At 34.6% G+C, this 21734-nt stretch overlaps 1 protein-coding gene across 4 annotated transcripts in view; it reads left to right on the top strand.

Annotated features, from left to right (window-relative positions):
• LOC143342733 (uncharacterized) overlaps positions 1 to 21734 on the top strand; it is a 164410-nt gene that overhangs the window by 50570 nt on the left and 92106 nt on the right. For all 4 annotated transcript variants that reach the window (XR_013079855.1, XM_076766913.1, XM_076766914.1 and 1 more), the window contains exons 2-4: positions 3564 to 3675; positions 12123 to 12307; positions 18929 to 20006. Coding sequence is in view for 3 of the 4 variants with exons in the window: in XM_076766913.1 (XP_076623028.1) it covers positions 3564 to 3675; positions 12123 to 12307; positions 18929 to 20006 (1375 nt within the window). In the remaining variant the exon portion in view is untranslated. The remainder of the gene's footprint in view (positions 1 to 3563; positions 3676 to 12122; positions 12308 to 18928; positions 20007 to 21734) is intronic.

Raw genomic sequence — 21734 nt, 5'->3', positions numbered from 1 at the left:
TTTCGCACGGGTCGCAGAACTTTCCAATATTTTATTTCAAGTAACGAGCACGACAGAAACTTGGCATTTAACGTTTATTTATCAAAAATCAGCCTCATCGACGGTTCTGATGGATAACGACGGATAAGTTGCACGATCTCTAAATTCATGATTAGTAAAATTAAAACTTTAATCCTTTTTCCGCGAATTTTAATTTTCAATTACAATTTAAAAGAAGCCATTACTTTTTAACTTTTCTTGTATTTTACAATGTTATAAGATTCGTTTCATTAAAAAATAAGGGGAAAAAATTATTTTGGAATAATTACTATTACTGTTGCTGTAATTATTACTAATACTTTTACAGTTCAGTCTTTGTGAGTAATTGTTCTTCCATAATTTACTTGCACGAGTATTCTTTTGTATATCCTTTGCGTACACAGTATGTATCGAAACGTTTATTCATCACGCTGAATAGTGTAAGTCTTTAAAGTCTTCAAACATTTTTCTCTAACAACCTGTGTATTGCCTTTTCTGGTATTATTTAACACAATGTTTATGTTGAAACAATAGACGAAAATTTTAGATCTTTGTAATCCCAATACTTTGCTTTAGATTTATGGTGGACTTAAATTTAAAATTAAATCAAACTTTTCGTCGTCCATACGCAAATAGTTAAATAAATCTAATTTCGCCGCGATTCTGTTAGTTGTAAGCGAGAAAATTTATTCCCATCAATCAACCACCTTTTTTACCACTTTCTTTTCTTCCTCCTCGAAGCACAAAGCAATTGCTACACCGATTGCAATTGTTTTTCGTTTCGAAAGATTCTGATACACCGTTTCACCATTTCCGGGTTGTGCACGAGACTGCTCGCGAACAGATACGAGCAATCAAAATATCTCGAACCTATTGCTTGTCTCGGAGGTAAGTATCATCGTGTGGGACCCGCTTTAGAGTTCGCCCTAGTTCTATAGTTTCTCGGCAGAGTTTATCAGCTTCCTCCTAGATTTGGTAAGATCCTAGCCACATCCAGCGAGGTTTGGCCGAATTCCACTGCACCTTTTTGCATATCTCAGACCAGAAACGTCAGACATAGCCAAGTTTCTGTTTTGCTTTCGACCTTAACGATTATCGTGCAATTATTTGTTCGACGCAATAGATGAAATATTCTCTATTTTCGTTGCCAATTTTCTTAGATTTTAGTTTTATCGACTAACGATGGTTGCTTTTTAGTTGCTAGTAAATACTCGTATTTCGTGAAAGCATACTGTTACGTTGTGTATTTAAATATGACCGTACTGCAACACTAAAAATAAGTTTTAACGATTTGATTGAAATATTGAATTTGGTGTCGACGATTTTAAATACTGGAAAGATATTTTTCTATCTGGGTCAGATTTGTATTTTGCTTTGGTCTAGAATATTATAAATATAAGAATAGAACACTATTCAAATTTAAGTTATTTATAAGTAAAATTGATTTTTACTGATGAGAAGTCAGATATAAGTATATTAATATCTATCGGTTATAGGCACGATCGACATTTCAAAAGCAACGAATCAATGGTCTCACGCAAAAGAAAACAATATTTCTATAGTATTTAAAATCGTTCGTAATCTCATAAGTTCGTGTGGGATTTAGTACTAGAATTTAAAGTTTAAAAGTTGTTTATATCTTTAAAGTTATCAATTAACTACACCTAATATTTTATCTCACAAAAACTGGATAAAATCACATTCAGACAATTGGGGTCCCCTCCTCAGCATATGATATTAAGTATGGTCGAAATTAACTTAAATTGCATACAGGGTGTTTGGTAACCCCTGCGAAAAATTTTAATTTTTTTAAATAAGAGGAAATTCTAGAGGCCAAAATAAAACAAAAATCAAGAATACTAATTTATTAATTGAGAAAAAAAGAATTTTTTTCTCGAAAGTACGTAGAATTTCGAGGATGTGTGTATTCACCAAAAATGATTGTAATTGATCCCTACAACCAAAAATAATTTTTCCAGAACAATTTAAAATTTTTTAATTTTGTCGACTTTGTCCACATACTCGAATTTTTTTCTCAAAAGTGCGAAGGATTTCGGGAGTATGTGTATTCACCATAAATTATTGTAATTGCCCCCCGCAACCGAAAATAATTTTTCCAGAACGATTTGAAATTTTTTTCTTTCATCGAAAAATTTCAGCAACTACCCCCTGTTGATTTTTTTTAAAAATTCGTTTTTCATTTTTAATGAATTTGATTGACGTTGTACGGAAAAGTTGTCTAATACTTTTTTGTAGGTATCCATGAGTTCTACTTCCATACTAAATTTCATTGAGATACGTTCACTATTGTAGAAGTTATGAACGTTTGAAGATTGGGCCATTTTGATAAGGTTTTTCTCACTTCACGGTGTTAAGGATCAATTTTCCAAATATTTTTGGAATTTCTACATATTCTACACCAAAATACGCGTTGTTTGCCTTTTGAAACATTACAATCCTCCAATCCGTTCAGAGGTTATGATATTTTAAACATTTGCATGAAATTTCGAGGAAGTATTGGTCAGAAATTATAATTTCGGTTAAGAATTTTTTTTTCGAAAGTGCGTAGGATTTCGGGGGTATGTCTATTCACCAAAAATGATTGTAATTGACTCCTGCAACCGAAAATAATTTGAAATTTTTTAATAACTTTTTAACGAAGCCTCTACCAACATATTAATATTTTTGATGTTCGTATTATTTCGGCCTCTAGAATATCCCATTAAAATTTTTCCCAAGGTTGGCCGAACACGCTGTTTATTTTACATTCGACATTTCTAGGGGTGTTTTCTCGCGTTTGTATCGTCAGACTTCCTATTCTGTGATTTTTTCGTGAATAAAAAACTTTCGTCGTCGTAAACAATTCAGTCAGTTTACGCGTCTCTTAACATTCAGCATTAAAAACTGTTTCTATTGTAGTTTCGAGCAACGTATTCAGTGAAACTAACGCAACGGTTTCCTTCTGTTTGTTCGAAGTTTCCCTCGGAATGATTGCCCATTATAGTGTTACGTTCGAAAAGATTGCAGCGGGGAAAACTCATAAGCAAATTGCATCGGTTCGCGAAACGCGCTGAGCAGCGATTTCCGCGGGCATCTGTACGCGAAACGACCATTGCGAGCTGACGTTTTGTTTCCGCGGAGCTCCTTTCGCTTTAACCGTTCGTTCCCCTCCCCCCCTTTCGTCGCGATAAAAAGTTCAATATCGAGCTGAAAAGCTGGCGAACAGAGTGGCGTGGCGAGGGGGCGTACGCAAGTACTTTGCCCGGCATTGCAAAGTGGCGCGGGTTCCATTGACTTCCGGTCGAAGTTCGAGCGGAACCAAAGCGAAGTTCCAAGATCTGGAACTGGGAAAACTTTCCACCTCGTCCAGGTGAAACTTTCTCGAGCCCCGGAAATGGAAATTCCTATGCCTCTGTTCCGACGTGGACGGTGTATCGCGGACGGATCTCGTTTCCGTCTCGCGCGTTTTCGATTTATTTCTTTCACGTTTTTGGACGTTTCCTGCCTGACAGAAGGTGAATACGGTGCGATTTTGGTGTTTTCAGGACGCTGTCAAAATGCAGAGCCCCGGGAACCGTTTAACGGCAAAGCTAACGCTAGGAAAATAGGCGTTTTGCGGGACGAGCTGCAGGCTGACGATTCCGATCAGTCGTACGCGTAAGTATATTGTTTATTTTACGCGATGGAAATAGTTTCTTCCGGAGTATCGACTATTCTAATAGTTTACTATTTGGACATTTGACGAATATTCAAACGGTGCGAATCTAATTCGAACATCTAAGTACTTCAATATTATTAAATATACATTCCCATCCATAAGTGGGATGAAAACGATTAATAACACACTGAAGCTATGTATATAACGAAAATTATAAAGAAAACGTAACTTACATGTCACGAATTTTATCGAAACGTTAACGAACAATTTTAAATTTTCTTTTTACGAGTGTATCAGCCTTGCTTAAAAACAAGCGGTCAAATTAATGATAGAATTATTTCGATAATTTTTTACTATAATTTTCATTGTTTTCATTCCAATCTGTAATATTTTCTACCAGTTTTCTTACTTATTGCATATTTGTTTTGATCTTATAAAACCAATTGATGTAACAAAGGAAGACAGTAAGATTGCTCCAGAAAATTGTATCTGTACCTTGTATTTGCATTTTGCAAAACGAGCAAAATGATTTATGAATGGAAGTGTATACATTTTCTCTGTTGGTGGTTAGAAGTATTGCTTTCTTCTTTTATAGAATTATTACATAATTCATGAAAGATAAAGCCATTCAAAAAGTTTTGTAAGATTTGTATAAAGAATTATTAACCCTTTTAAGAATCAATTCTTCTGTTAAATTACTGTAGTTATTTGCATAGTCAGTATACGAATATTTGAATCACTGAAGCGTTTGAATATTCGACAAACAAATAATTTAACAAGAAGCTTTAGCCCTAATATCGAACGATTTTACACTTGAGAAAATATGAGGAACATTAAAGTAAATACGTCTACTTTCGACTTTAATCCAAAAAATATTATTTCATTACAGTTATCTATTATGAATAATTTTTTAAAAGCATTACTTTTTCCAATATGCAAACACAGAGTTAACATAGTGATTCTAGCGACAGTGTTGCTTAAAAGCTTAAGAATCTTGCTTTAATTTTTTTTCTAATTGAATATTAAGAAAGCGATTATTATGTTTTTTTTTATTATTCTGTCGAGTACTTTTACATTAATCTGATGATAAGTTGACATGGGTGATTTGTTCTTTAAGAATTTAAATGTAAAATAACGTATTAATTTTGTAGAAAAAATAAAAGGTATTGTTGTATGACATACAATTCCCTGCAGTCTCATATTATAATGTAAGCAAAAAGTAATATTTAGAGTTTTCCATTATTGTTTCAAAGCGACAATTGTCAACGTTAAATTTATTAATTTTAAATCAATCGAAGGCAAGCTTTCAGGGAAATAGTTCTTCATTATTTTAACAGTGTGAAAATTGTGTGCCATTAGGAATTTAAAGCGGGTTTCTAAAGCGGGGCGACGTTAACCCAGCCTCCTTCAGGAATGTGTAACTCGTGTACGTGACAAATGAGTTAATAAGTGAATTGACACGCTAATTACCAAGGCCGACCGTCGTATCTGTGGAACAGTGTCAATTGCTCTAAGCAATTTTACTTTAATATCGATCTCAAAATAACAAATACTTTACTTTCTTTCGTTAAATATGGATGTATTTATAAATCCATCGAAAGTTAAATATTAATAATATTAGCTTATTTCTGAAGAGATACGTTATTTTCGTGTTATGAAATTCTCACTTAATAAGTCTTAACTACGCAAACTATTCAATGTAAAGTATACATAGACTTAATTCTATCAGATCAAAACAGGAAATGTCCATCGAACGTATACATATTCAGTCTTTCACCAGTCGCTGAACTGAGTTTAAATAAGGTGATATTTTTCAGTTAAAAATAAACCTAAAGAACTCTACTAGTCTACTTTTCGAACCTTATACAAGATACCATATTCTTCAGACTGTTGCATCAGTAAAATTTATCGCAGGATTGATTACAAAAGTCAAATAAAATTTTGGAAACTAATACCACTAACAACGTTGGTATATTGAAATTAATAGTGGACGAGTTTTAGAAAAGAAATTGTCTGATTTGTATACAAGTGACAAAGACACATTAATTTAGCAACAGGATGCAATTTTACAAAAAGATGGCCGCTTTGTAGGTGATTAATACTTTCGAACCATAAATTATTTCGTTGATTTTTTAAATTGTGCAGACGTTGCTACTATCCAGTTGCGATTTCTCGTTAGAAAAATAAACTGAAAAGTGGCATCGACTACGGCAGTGTATACTTCCTTTTATCGCACGGGGTGTTTTATAAAGTGAAGACAACTTCGAGAGTGAAGTCATTAAAAAAAAAGTAATAAGGAAAGTTCGTGTTAACATTTGTTCTATCTGAGCTTGTTTCCGAGTTACAGTCATTCTTGCATTGTGACAGTTCGCGTTTCATCGCACAAACTGCTATTATAAACTTTCTACGAGCACTTTCGTTATCAGGAGAATGAACCGAAACGGTACATGCAATTTTATAAAAGTATTTACAGATAATTAGCAGGACTGAGGAAAGATTAAAAATCCCCATTCTTGCAGCTTCTCGATTGAAAATAGATTTTTACTTCTAGATTATTTTCTTAAACACCTAATATTTCTAATAAAAACAAGATTTGCTAAATAAGTTTTCTGATAAGTATACTATATTTGGGGTTCAATTAATTGGTTGCTAAAGGTTTCTTAACTATCATCCTTGTTTAGACAATTCTATTTCCTGTTTCCGGTTTATACATAATTATAAACAACCCTTTATTTTTTAATTTCACGGTATAATCATTTTCTCCTCTCTGGGCATTAACTTTTTTGGATTTTTTTCAATTTTTGATTTTTTTTGTATACTATGTACTGTAGATTTACTTCGATTTAATAATTTAGCAATTTTAGGATAAGATTTATTTTCATTATGCAACTCAATATTAATTCACGTTCACATTTACTGGTTTCTGACTTTTTCGTGCCCATGATTAGAATAATTATAAAAGATTATACTCTACGAAATTTGTGTGAATGCACACAATGTCTCGGAATCGACTAAAGTGTAATGTTTAGATTCCATTCATTAGAAATACGCTTCTTGTCTACGTGTTTGAATACTTCCGTGACGATCGAAAACGGTATATTTACACTAAATGCCCTGAAAATTCTGCATGTGTTGTCAGGTGTGTTTGTAATTTTACGTATGCATTCTCAAGACTTCTATCTAACTTTACTTGTAATCTTATTTCGAAAACTTAAACCTAACGTGTGTATTTTATTTGTTAACAACGTAGATTGAAAGCGTTCCGTTGGAATATGAAAACTCGAGCATGGGGCTAATCGCGATATCCGTTGCCATAGACATTGTATTAGTACCATCTAGGCTTTATAAAAGTGCTGTGCACGTTGTCGACTTCTCTGTTACAGTCTTCTGTCGGCAGTCAAAACGAACACGTCTTTCTTTGTACATAAAGTGTTATTGTTGTACTGTTCTTAGCTTGACGGTTTTCTGTTAATTGAGCTTGAGGCTCGGGGGGAAAAAATGAGACGCTCAGGGGGTGCAATAAACGAGTGTCCTCCTCAGGTACTGACCTTTGCAAGGGAGGAGGCTGCACCAATGGATACAAATTTTTATTAAAAACACATGCATGCAATGCTTATTCTCAACAGTTGAGATCTTGTCAATTATTTCACCAACCAACACGTTTGAATACTTTCGTGAGTTACCGTGCGTCGACTTTAAACCGAAAACGATCGAAACGCTTCAGAGAATCGCGACTCGGTAACAAAGTCGTCCCCGTGCGCCAAAGTTGCCCGCGAAGTCGCATTTTACGAACCACCCTGTGCACCACACTCGCAGTTACTGTCCGACACAAACAACCTTGCCAATTAAGGAAGTAAAAAGGGACAAACGAGAGGACGTCGCTCACGTTTCCTGACCCCGGTAACAAGCTCTCCGCGCAACTTCAGCGAACTCCGATCAGGCCGTCGCGGAATCGTCATTAAACCGCAACTTCGACTCCGAGTTGCCCGGGGCTGGCCGTGGATCAAACGAACGGACGCCCAATGTGTGGAGAACCGATAATTACGCTCGGGACGAAATAAGGGCGGTCGCATTACACACACTCGAACTTTCTAATTGGTGTAACACAGCCGGACCGCACTTGCGGAAACGCGAGTCACGCGTTCGCCATACGCCCGTCTCGGTTACCCGGTGGCACGAATCGTAATTACAGAAGCGACGCAACGAAGGTCTCCGCGAGCGACGGTGAAACGATCCGCGGGGCCCTTAGGCGGTCGTTTGCGGAGAGAGACGTCGCCTCGTCCGCTAATAAAGGAATCTCTCTACTTCCTGCGGTATTTTCATTTACAATCGTCGGAATCCCCGGGAACAATGGGAGCAACGTTTCGCCCCGTTCGTCGTTATCGCGATTGTCGGGGACACCGAGGCTCTTTAGGACCATGTCGATGTTCGTACGAAATTATCTCCTGTAATCCGATCGAGAAGGCCTTTGTCGTCGAAACGATAATTGAAATCTCCATTCCGTTTCTAGCTCGGATGCATTCGCGACTACCTTTGCAAACGTTGTTGAGTTTACGACGCCGGAGGAACAATGAAAGAACAAATTATTTATCAGTTTCGCGTACAATAGCGGGATTTGTAAACGAAAACTTGAATCGAACTCTTCGTGACAGAGAGCATCACTCGTTTTGTAGAGAATTACGAAGAGCAGCAGAGCGATTGGGATTTCTTTGTGGCGATCACAAGTAGTCAATCGACCTTCCCTATTAAGCCCTTGCCCTACGATTTAAAGTTCCACGGTGGTACATGGTGTTTACATTTGGTTCGAATACCTGACCACGAGTCTCACACGTGGTTGTAGGGCAAAGGGTCGATATTAAAATATTATTATAAAAAATATTTGAAACAATATTATCTCACAGGATGAAAGAAACTGTAAAAAAATTCATTTCTGAGCACGAATAGTAAACGGTATAGTGGAAACGATAGAAACGAAAGAATATTGTACAAAACTATTCCTCGATATAGAGAAGACTACAGATATACAAGGTGTTCGGTCACCCCTGGGAAAAATTTTAATGAGGGATTCTAGAGGTCAAAATAAGACGAAAATCAAGAATACCAATTTGTTGTTGGAGGCTTCGTTAAAAAGTTATTAACAATTAAATTCGAAAACTTAAAATCGTTATGGAAAAATTATTTTTTGTTGCAGGGGTCAATTATAAGCATTTTTGGAGAATAGACATATCCCTGAAATCCTACCCACTTTCGAGAAACAAATCGGGTAGGTGTTGAAACTTTTCGACGAAAAATAAATTTCAAATAGTTCTGGAAAAATTATTTTCGGTTGTGGGCATCAATTACAACCATTTTTGGTGAATAGACATACCTCGGAAATCCTACCCACTTTCCAGAAAAAAATTCGAGAAGGTGTGAAATTTTTCTGCGAAAAAAAAAATTTTTCAAATCGTTCTAAAAAAATTATTTTTGATTGCAGGGGTCAATTATAAGCATTTTTGATCAATAGATATACCCATGAAATCCTAACCATTTTCGAGAAAAAAATTCCTTATAGAAAATATAATTTCAGGCCAAAAATGCTTCCCGTAAATTTCATGCGAATCTTTAAAACACCATAACTTTTGAACGGTTTGGACGATTTTAATGTTTAAAAAAGCAAAATACGCGTATTTTGGTGGAGAATATGTACAAATCGCAAAAATATTCGAAAAGTTGGTCCTTGACCCCGCAAAATAAGAGAAACCCAATAAAAATGTTCCAATTTTCAAACAGCCATAACTCCTACAATTGTGAATATATTTCAATGAAACTTTTTTCTGAAGTAGAGCTCATGAGTACCTACAAAAAAGTATTAAACAACTTTTCTGTAGGGCGTCAGACAAAATTACTAAAAATGAAAAAGGAATTTTTAAGAAAAATCGAAGGGGGTAGGTGCCTAAATTTTTCGACGAAAAAAAAAAATTTCAAATCGTTCTAAAAAAAATATTTTCGGTTGTGGGGGTCAATTACAATCATTTTTGGTGAATAGAAATACCCCCGAAATCTTGCGCATTTTCGAGAAAAGAATTCAGTAGAGAAGCCTCCATCAACAAATTATTATTCTTGATTTTCGTCTTATTTTTACCTCTAGAAACCCCCATTAAAGTTTTTCCCAGGGGTGGCCGAGCACCCTGTATATTGAAGATTAAAGGACAGTATGATGGCAGAACGAGAGAAGAAGACTACTCAGTTTTTTGTAAATTTTAAAAATCAAGTATCCCATATTAACTAAATCACGTTTGCATAAGAAAGCCAATCCATGTTAGAAATTTAGAAATTATCACTCCTGTAACTAAAAAATATACGTTTGTTGGGCTTATGAAACAAACTACGTTATAAACCTTTAAAACTGTGAATTACAAATATTACCTAAACTTTTTAACTTTCGTGCCAAACCATTTGAACTTTACATGTTTCACTTGAACTCTAAACTATTCAAGTAGTCAAGCATTGAACTATCAGTTTTTGTGTTTACAAATATTATATTTTTTATTCGTTGAATAATACAGTAAGAAGCAAAACTGAACACACATACGACACTTTAACAAAAATAATTTTTTATTCAATATTTGCATACTAGAATACAAAAAAGACAAAATACTTAATATTATCTACAATCTTCTGGCTCTTCAAAACAAATTAAAATTTGTGATACCATTATTATTCCGTTTTGCATCGCAACTAATTTTGAGTAAACATTTCGAATTTTGGTACAATTGATATTTTATTCATAAACCTTTAACCTTGATAATTGCTTCAGTATGTTCAGACATACTTAATACAACATTTTCGTGATACTCTGGTGTAATAGAATACTATTGTTCTTGTACTCTATGACACAAACCAGTTATCGTTGTTGAGGGAGTACTATATTTATTTTCCAACTTCATTTTTAAGTATGTCCAGACATTTTCAATCGGGTTTATGTCTAGGCCTTGAGCAGGCCATTCCATGGTTTTAAATAGTTGAGTTTGCAGCCAATTGGGCACGTTGCCATGTTGGAATACAACATCACACTCTATTACCGGCATATTTTCAATTGTTTCTAGTAAACTTTCTTCCAAAATATCCTTATACGTATACTGGTTCACCGTATCTTCTATTCGATGTGCTGAACCTACATCGTACGCAGTAATACACCCCCATATTGTAAGTGAACCACCACCAAATTTCATTGTTTGCTTCAGATGACGCGATAAAAGAGATTCGTCTTGCTTTTTCCAACACCAATAACGTCTATCCGATGAAATTCGATTAATTTTTAAATCGTTAGAAATAATTACTTTTTTTCCATTGCTCCATATTCCAGTTTAAATGTTTTTTTGAAAAATTCAGTCGGGCCTTGACATTCTTTTTTGATAGGGCAGAATATTTTTTCATCTCAATTGCTGTAAAATTGGCTTCTTTTAATGCTCTTCGAGCTCTCCACTTATTAGTTTCCTTTCCAATATCGCTTTTTAATAGCTTTGCAGTCATTGATGCTGTTGTTGCAATTTCTGAAGTAACATATCTTGTCAATCTTCCCTTTCCCTGACAAGATAGTAATTTTGAATGGCCTTCAAAAGATGCAGGGACTTCATTACATTTTCTCCGTATTTTATGTACAATTTTCTGACTAACAGCCAATTTTCTAATAATCACTTGCATTCATAAACTCAATTTTGATTGGAAAATGATATTATTCTTTATATCTTTAAATAATGGTTTAATGACATATTGATGCGATTCTATTGCACCAGAGTATTGCGAAAATGTAATATTAAGTATGTTTAAACATATTGAAGTAATTATCCAGGTTATTATGGATGAAATATTGAGTGTAGCAAAATCTGAAATGTTTACTCAAAATTAGTTGAGGTGTAAAACCAACTACACGAACAAAAATTGTACGAAGCGAAATAATAATGATATCACAAATATTAAATTTGTTTTGAAAAGTCGAAAGATTGCAGATAATACCAAGTATTTTATTTCTTTTGTATTCTACATGCAAATATTGAATAAAAAATTATTTTTGTTAAAATGTCGTATATGTGTTCAGTTTTGCTCCTCACTGTAGCTATCGTGTATTTTGCGAGAGCTCTGACGCTGTTCCATTCGCGATTAAATCGCGTCCAATTACCACGCGCGGAAAACGAAAACGTTACAAGTTTTTAAGTTGATGAAATCGATGCAAGACGTGCTCCGTGAGCGCGACGAACGATCAGTTGTTTTTGGAGAGAATTTGCAGTAAGCTGTTGTCGCGACAGTATTTTTAATACAGGCACAGGGGTCGATAGAGCAGAGGGCGACTTAGAAAGGTATACGATGTTATGCATGCTGAAAGGAGGATGGTCGGGGTTGGGAAGTATGGTCTTTTCATTTTGTCGAGAGAAAAAAAAAACCGGTTGGCTGTATTGTCCATTAGCTGGGATCTGTCTCGCGAGGGCGTTCTCGATGAGAACGGCCGTTCTCTCTCGTCCCGGAACGCGGCAGAGGTGCCGGAGACGGAAGCGGAAACGGTACTTCGGGCTGACGGAAATAGGGACAAGGTCCTCGTTTCACCAGAAGGTGCTTCGTCCAACTCATCCATTCGGTCGGCTCTAAATATCGGTGAGTATACATGTTTGTTCTTCAAATCCAACCAAATATGATTTCTGTTGCTTTCTAAATGGACTCGTAATACACGCAAAGCACGTTTTCGCATGTAAAATATCCATAAGGTGGAGGTAATCTTAAAAATCTGTACAAAAATATTCAATAACTTTACTCTAAATGTGCGTATTTAATTTTCATTGGATAGAAAATAAAATGGCCTTAAAAATGAATGTTGTTTCAAGTCGATACCGTAGTTAGTTCCAGAGAAAACTATTATTTACGAAAAAATGCTGGTTATTAATTATGTAAACACCCTATAAACAATTTATATTCCAGTTTTATATCACACCATTTTTTGGATGCATAGAGTCAAAGTAAATTTAAAAATAAACATAGAAGGTAGCATGAATAATGATAGTTGATATGTTCATCGGACAGAGGATGAAAAGCCCTTTAAAACGAGTGAACATTCAAGTCAATAGCCTAATTAGTTCCGGAGATATAAGGGTTCGAAGCGTTTGTTTATTTTTCACTGATGATGCCACGAGGTCAATGAACTTTCACTACGGCCTTAGCAAGGTCGTTGACCGTACGTGCTCGTAGTAAATAGTAAATACTACGTCACTCGGTCACGATTGTCACGACGCACATGCGAGAGAGAAGTCTGACGCGTTAAACGAAGACAGAGATAATAGAATTTGAAAAATTACTCCTTCATTTAAATTACGATATCTCCAAAATGGAAAGTCAGATCGACATAAAACAAAAATCATTTTAAAAGAGAGGCCTTGCCACTTCTAACAGTGGCTCGCTTATGGAGAAAACACTAATAGTTTCGGGACTGTACGTGTGTAAAGTTCAATTACTTGTAATATATGTTGTTAGACTATTCTAAGACTGTGGAAATTGAAGATTCTTTCTTTTCGTCTTTGCTATATATTTTCTATTTATACCGGAAACTAACCAGAATTTGATTCCAAACTTTATCTGCTTTTTTACGAAAAAATGTAAATCGTTCAAAGTCAAATGACCGATCATGGTACGCAAGACAGACTAAATATTTTTTTCAGAAAACAAACAATAAGAATAGAAGTGAATATTTAAAAATATGTTGTACATGTCGTGTACACGTGCATTGAAATTATATTTAATTCCAAATAAAAATGAACGTGTACGTGACAATTAACCTTGTGTGACTAATTGTAAATTTCGGATAATAAATTGGATGCAAGGATTGGTTTAAATATTGTATTTTCAAGAAAGCAGTTAACACTTAAATTCTAGCTAACTGTGTGCTTGATCATGGTAAAAAAGAATTTCATCCACAAGGGTGAAAAACTCTACCAATTAACCTCGCATGGTTGCTTCGTTACGCACAATTTCGAAGGGGGCGGAGGTGCCAAGTCAGCGCTCGAGAGCGTCACCCAGAAGTTTAACAATTTTGGGGTTTTTCTCAACTTTCGTTCGGGGCCTGGGTCGTTCGAAATATTTATTAAAAATGCTAAACATACGCAGGCTACCTGAATAAGGATCCACTTGAATAAGTCGCGCCATTTGCAGAAAAGAAATTATTAAAAGTGAACGTGCTTAGCGTCGCGACAGTACGTATGCTATAAGAAACATTGTGAAATTAAATGACGCTAAAATAACATTGTATGTTAGAAATTCTAAACAAAAATTTAAAAACGGCCATTTGACCTGTCGTGGTGGGTTTAGTGTTAAAAACAAATTCCAAGAATGATCTCTCCTTTGGACTTGGCACCACAGTTATTCTCCTGAAATGCGAGTCAATTTTAGAGAATTATACTACTCGAAATAGTTACACGATCACTAGTTTAAATAACTGTACAATTTAGTAAAACATCTAACATTTAACAAATTCAAATATTATATAAATTTAATATTCATTAAAAGTATTGTAGTATGAAATGCGAGATATTTCTGTCGATTCTTATATAATTGGCTCATTTTCCTTAATTTTTCGGAAATATACTTAATTGTTTCGGGTAGTATTAATAATTTTAATTGCGTGGTTTTATATACTTTTTCTTCGTTAAATCAATTCGGATTTATTGATTGAAACGTATGATTTCTTTCTTTCTTAATAAATCAATCGGTATTTACTGACGGTTAATTACTGAATAACGTTAACACGATCAGAATTATCAAATTATTATTGCATATATTATTACATTAGAATTCTTTGTAATTGAAGCGTAACTGGTTTAAAAATTGATTTTTACTCTAATATAAAATGAGATTGCAAACGATTAAATACCATTTATACTGTATCAATAATTTACTGTATTATTTATTTTTTTTTGATTAAAGATCAGTTTTGCAGAAAAATGAATTTGTTAAATGTAAACATCGATATGAATATTCAAAAATGTTCATTATTTGTGCTATGTCATTATGAAAACGAATGAATGCACAATAGGGATAATTGAGAATAATTGAGAATACAATAAAAAAAATGTGTGTTTCAACCTTTCATCATATTGTGCTGTTTTATTTTCGAAGCCAAAGTTCATTAACGATTGTTTTAAATTGTCATACATTCACCTTATCGAAATAATTATAATATTCTGGAACTATTATTTTAACTTTATAAATAGCTATTTCACCATAGGATATTTCGTTAATATCAATTTAGAGAGATACCAATATTTACTAAGTAAATGCAATGCAGTAGAAACAGATTTGTAACTTGCAGTGATACAGAGAATTTCACACAAGGCGATACGCGGTATTATTTGAATTGCGAAATTATATTTTACGATAAATAAAAATCCTTCTAACTTATTTAATAATAAATAACAATGCTTATAGAAATGCAAGTAACAAGTTGAAAGAGATGACAAGTTCAGAAAATAAGAATAATTTAATCTTTTTTGAAGCAATTCTAGAATTTAAGATAATAATTATAATTATTTGCACCCATTATAGCAAGTCTAATTTCACAAATTTTAATTAATATCGAAGTACCGTTCTTGCTACTATAACCAAGTTTGACTATATTTAAAACTTTTCTACTGAGAATGTTATATTTTACCTCTTACTTTACTCTTTATTATTTTATTCGTTCAATATTATTTCAGTTGTTCATTCGAACGATCTGTTATTAAGTAGTAATATCGATTTGAAATTATTGAATCAGTGTTTATAACGAAATCGTGTAAAAAGTAATTCGCTTTATACTTTATGCTTTGGTATTGACCACCTGTTATGTGGTATCAACAACAATGATTTTTACATCAGTCATGGCATGTTTTCAACGACATAAAACATAATTACCGTATAAAAGCCCGTTTCGAACCAGAAAACTGAAGTACAATTACCTTGACCCTATAATTCAGGCATGTCAAACTCGTTTTGGTTCGAGGGTCAATATGCACTCTGCCATCATGTCGTGAGTTGCAGATTTAACATTACTTTCCTAGTTTAAAAAATACATTAAAAGGTCGTTTTTTAGTCATTTTGTTCAATTACATTAAAAGCAGAATATATAAGCAGAAGGGTATATTTATTTAGAAAAAAGTTGTACACAACAACACATTCTCTTCTTAAACAACATAATTTCATATTTTTTAATATACTTGGCACCATTTTACAGAGAAAAGATCTACCAGAGTGTTAGAATTCGGTATGAAATCTTGAACCGAGGTTATTTTCAAAATTGTAGAATGATGCAAGGATGTGGAAGATGCATGGAGCGAAAAATTGGAAGTCGTTGACTTCAAATGATCATAACCGTGAAATGAATATATGAAATGCAAAAATTCAAACGCCCTTTTGTAGATAAAACTCGATACCTGTATTTTGTGGAAGAATATTATGATAATATATAGGTACGAAACATCAAATTCATCGCGATACATTTACAAGAAAATAATACAATATAGTATAATTACGAACATATTTCCTCGAATTTGTACATTGATATTATTATTTTTATTTTTCGCTTTCTATGGTTCTGAATTAGCACGGTCGCTACCACATGTCACACATTTGTAATGTGTTAATTTTCATGACAGCCCAACGTCACGTTACGTGAAATACTATATTCAAAATATTCAGTTGTGCTATTAAATATATTTTATTTGTGCATAATTGAAAGCATGAAAGCATTGCATTGAATAAGCTTACAAATATGACTCGTGATGGACGGGTTTCCAATTAAATGGTCGTAGCAAATATTTTAATATTTCTGGAAATTTATTTTTATACACAATACAATTTTTTCTACAAAATAGCCTTCGAATTTTTATACTTCGTACATTCATTTCGGAGTTTAAATCATTTAAATGCCTTTCAATACGTACCGTCCGTGTTATCTGTTATTTTCATAACTGTCCTACCATATTTTTAGTAAATAATACTTTTGCATTTCTTTGGGCTCTACAGAATGATGCTTTATTAAAACTTTTTATCACCCTCCTATTGATTCAATATTCCTTCCACTCTACGTTATTATACACCTGCTATATTCACATCTCTGTATGTACTATTGATAGACGAGATGATGCCACACTATCTACAAACTAAACATCACAAGATCCACGTACTGTGCGTACTCTAAACTAGAGTGGGGGATCTAAGCAGATTAGACTCGCATTCCTTCAACTAGCTAACTTCTCACGAACGCATAGTAATCCCCTCCACTTGTTAGGTTCTCGGTTATTGTTAGTTTAATCGATCATAAATCACGGTTGAGCCAAGAACCTAAACAGTAGAAGGGATTGGGAGGAGCGTACAAATGATTTATTTACAAGGGAAGGACCCCAACTATCCAAGCTCGAGTTTAACGGGTCTTTGCAAGGTGATAGTACATATGTTCTTAATGATATGCGTAAAATATTAAGCGTAGATACTTAATAATTTTAAAGATATAAACAATTAAAGTTATAAACCATATGTCTACACCATTAGTATAGACAGAAGATATTGAAGTAAGAAGGTGAGAAGACTATAGATAAATACAAGGTTATGTATGGGTTCGATTTCCGGTTAAATGGTACATATTTTTTTCTATTGTAAAACCTTATTGTATTAATAAATGCATCTTATTCAATATTTAAAGCAACGATTCATAACAATATACAATTAATATAATGCTAAAACTCTCTTATAATATGGGCAATTTTTATACGCTTTAGCAATTATTGTTATCATCTATGTTTCTCAGTATTCGTGTTTTTATTGCATATATTACAATTATCGTCCAGCATCATGTGCACTGTAAACGTAACAAATTTTTACAATTGAAACAAAGTATATTATCACTGAACCGGAAATCAAACCCATAACCTTGGATTTACCAGTTAGGTATTCCTCTCATCCCCTCAACGTCACTTCCACATCTAGTTTTTATACTAATGGTATATGGATATGGTCCATAACTTTAATTCTTTATACTTTAAAAATTTTTCAGTATCTACGCCCAATATTTTACACATATCATTAGGAACATCTACATACAGGGTATTCCCTATCACCCCTGGAAAAAATTTTAATGGGAGATACTAGAGGCCAAAATAAGACGAAAATCAAGAATACCAATTTGTCGACTGAGACTCCGTTAAAAAGTATTAACGTTTTTAGGCATGAAATTTCGGTGAACCATTTCTGGCCACAAATAATATTTTTGGTAAAGAATTTTTTTCTCGAAAGTACGTAGGATTTCGGGAGTATGAGTATTCACCAAAAATGATCGTAATTAATCCCCACAACCGAATATAATTTTTTCAAAATGATTTGAAACTTTTCAATTCCGCCGAAAAATTTCAACACCTACCCCTTGTCGATTTTTCTTAAAAGTTCATTATTCATTTTTAATAAATTCGTTTGACATCCTACGGAAATTTTGTTTAGTACTTTTTTGTAGGTATCCATGAGCTCTACTTCACAACTAAATTTCAATGAGATACGTTCACTATTATAGGAGTTATGGTCGTTTGAAAATTGGACCATTTTTATGGTTTTTTTCTCATTTTACGGGATTAAGAAACAACTTTTCGAACATTCTTGGAATTTCTACATATTCTTTACCAAAATAGGCGTTGTTTGTCCGTTCAGAAGTTATGATTTAAACATACGCATGAAATTTCAGGGCAACATTTCTACCTTTACATTATATTTTCGGAAAAGAATTTTTTTCTCGAAAGTGCGTAGGATTTCGGGGGTATATATTCATAAAAAATGATTATAATTGCCCCTCCCCAAACCGAATATAATTTTTCCAGAATGATTTAAAATTTTTTAATTTTGTCGAAAAATTTGTCTATCTACACAATTTTTTTTCTCAAAAGTGCGTAGGATTTCGGGAGTATGAGTATTCACCAAAAATGATTGTAATTGACCCCCGCAACCAAAAATAATTTTTTCAGAATGATTTGAAATTTTTTAATAACTTTTTAACGAAGTCTCAATCAAGAAATTGATGTTCTTGATTTTCGTCTTATTTTGTCCTTTAGAGTCTCCCATTAAAATTTTTTGCAAGGGTTACCGAACACCATATTATCACCTTGCAAAGACCCGTTAAAATCAAAGTCAGTCAGTTGGGATCCTTCTCTTGTTAGTGTGCCAATATCTCGTCTCCCGATAGTACGTCAGACGAAAAACGGTTCTTTTCAGTGACAACATCGACCAGTCGTCGAAAGGGAAATAGCGGCGACAGGACGCGTAAGAAACGTCGCAGAGGCAAGGAGTCAAAAGTCACCGACGTGGACCGTCAACGCGAACCCGGCGAGTCCGTTCGCGAGAACGAAGTAAGAGGGAAAAGGGGTGGCAGCCAGTCGAAGAAGTCGAAGGACTCCCAATGGAGAAGGTATCGCGCCGAGCGACGAAGAAGGAGGAAGAATCGCGATCGAAAACGCGGACGGAAAAGGTCCAGACAGAACGAGGAGAAACTCGGGGGACACAGAATCACCAAGTTCAAGAGACGAATGAACGATGCACCGGCGGCACTGCTCCTCGGGAAGCTCGAGGACAACGATTCCAACTACAATTTTTCGAACATGACTTGGAGAAACGACCAGTCCCCGTTGAACGGTTCCCTGGCCGACGTCACGAACGTCACCGCGTCGTCCAATCTTCAGGATCAATTGACCACCGAAGCGACCAAGCGATCGTTTCAGACGACCTCGCGTTACAGGAGCTACGAGGACACGGTCGAGAGGGAATTCTCCAAGCAGCTGGAGAAGGAGATCTCCCGGACGCAGATGGAGGACCCGGCGAGTCTGGAGAACCGTATTCTGGGCAGCACGTTGACGAGAACGTCGAGCAAAAGTTCCGAAACGAAGGCGCAGGGTCAGGGCAATCGGGCGGAGACAAGGTTCGGTAGCTCGAGGTACGACGCCGAGAAGATGCTGGGTTACTCGCGAACGGAGGAGGATCTGCCGATTCTCGACCTGGAGAACGAAGTGCTGGCGAGGACGCTGAAGGATTACAACGCTTACATGACGTCGGGCTTGAAATTATCCGTGTTGCCGCGTCACGGGGAAATCGAGCGACGGAATTCCGGTGGATCCCATCTTCATGGTAAACCCATAATTGACGGAACGGAGTTCGAAAGGCTGGGCGGAAAGAAGAGCACGGAGATGGCGAATGCCACACCGACGTACGACGACGACACCAAGGGAGATTTGTCATGCATAAACGGGACTTTCCTGCCCGCGCCCCTCGCACGGCATGCACTGATCAAATATGTAAAGTAAGTGGCTTTCAGTATGAATAATTCAACTCATCCTAAAACGGCGACGAGGGTGGATTTGGTCGAAGCGATTTTCCTTATAACGATGGATTTTCGGTGCGCTTATGAAGTTGTCCCGCGCTTTATGCTCTCTTGTGCCAGCACGGGGATAGAGCTTCCGGGAATTCAGTTACGTACGACGAATAGTGATTTATCAGTGTGTCGCTCTTTTATACTTTTCGCTGGGGGGGAAATTTCTCTATGCAGGTTGTTCTATTTCGATCACCTTAGGGATATATTCTAATCTAGAGTTTCGTTGTCTTCGTCTTTTTTTCTAACAAGAATCCCTAAAAAGGTATAAGGTGTTTAATTTCGAAATTTTGCATATATATTTATTTATATTTTATGAATACTCCAAATTTTTTTTAAGTGAAGATAATTAAAATTGACTTCGAAATAATTAAAACTGATTTCGATCACTTTAAGGGGATATTTTTGTCTGGAGTTTCATTGTTTTGGTTTTGGATTGTGATTATGATGTAAATCAACATTATAAAAAAAAGAATTTTTTTCATTTTTTTTTCTAGCTTGTTAAACATGAAAAAAGTCAAAAAGATCTTCATCTAAAATTCAAAATGTCTTCATTTTGTAAATTTTCACTATATTCTTTTCATTTTGGTTCATACCGTAATTACGATCTTGATTTTTTTTTAGAATGATCGAAATTGTGTCTCAGCCAGTAGCATACATATTTAAAGGGACCTTGTTCAAAAAATTGTGAACATTGATAAGACATAAATAAGCAAATATGTAAAACGTAGAAATTAAGAAACATACTTTTTTTAAAAAAATTTGAAGAAACAAGTAAAATACTATTATTACTGATAGTATACGATTTATAGACTCCCAGTCGATAAACAATGACGGTATGGTGCCTATTTTTCTGGTTTCAATAAATAATGTATTAAGGGGGTCTCCTAGTGCGAAGCGCGTTTTTTAAAAAAAAGTTAAAATTGGTGGCATTGCATACTCTCAAACACAGTCGTTTTTAAAAAAAGGTCCTCCCACGGTGACCATAATTCCAGCTATTTGTTTGAAATGAAATAATGTGAAAGTTTTTTAATTAGTATGAGTTTGGTCATAACTGATAGAACAAAAGAAAAATGTCGATAATTAAAAAAATAGCAGCACTTTGAAGTTAGATCGATGATTCTTTCATGTTTTTTTTTAACTTCGGGGGCCTAAGAAAATATAAAATATAAAAATTTTTAGTTGATTTTAGTAAAATTTGAGATACACATTCAGTAGATATATGGCTGACTATAGCCATATATCTACTGAATGTGTATCTCAAATTTTAAGCCAATTGGTCAAGTAGATTTTGTTGTATCGTGGACACCGTTTTGTAAAACATGATTTCGAGAAAAACGCTTTAAAAGTTTTGTATCCCTATAACAATAACGTTAACCATCGTGTCTTTGAACAGCCATAATTTCGTCAATATTAAGAGTGTATGCCTAAGGTTATGCAGATATATTTTCCAAACTATATTCTTTAAGAAAATGCAAAAAAAAAAGAAATGGATTCTTTTAAAGGTTCACACTAGAACACCCTCTTAAGGTCACTATTTTCGAGATTCAAAGCATCGATATTTTCTATATTACATAGTCATACTTTTCTGGAACTATGTATCATATTCGAATGATGTCACTTCGGAGATATTAATTACTTTCACAAACAGAGATTGAA

Source organism: Colletes latitarsis, chromosome 6, assembly GCF_051014445.1.
Source record: "Colletes latitarsis isolate SP2378_abdomen chromosome 6, iyColLati1, whole genome shotgun sequence".
NCBI lineage: Eukaryota > Metazoa > Arthropoda > Insecta > Hymenoptera > Colletidae > Colletes > Colletes latitarsis.
Note: the sequence above shows the minus strand (reverse complement) of the source record. Positions and strands in the feature narration are given on the sequence as shown.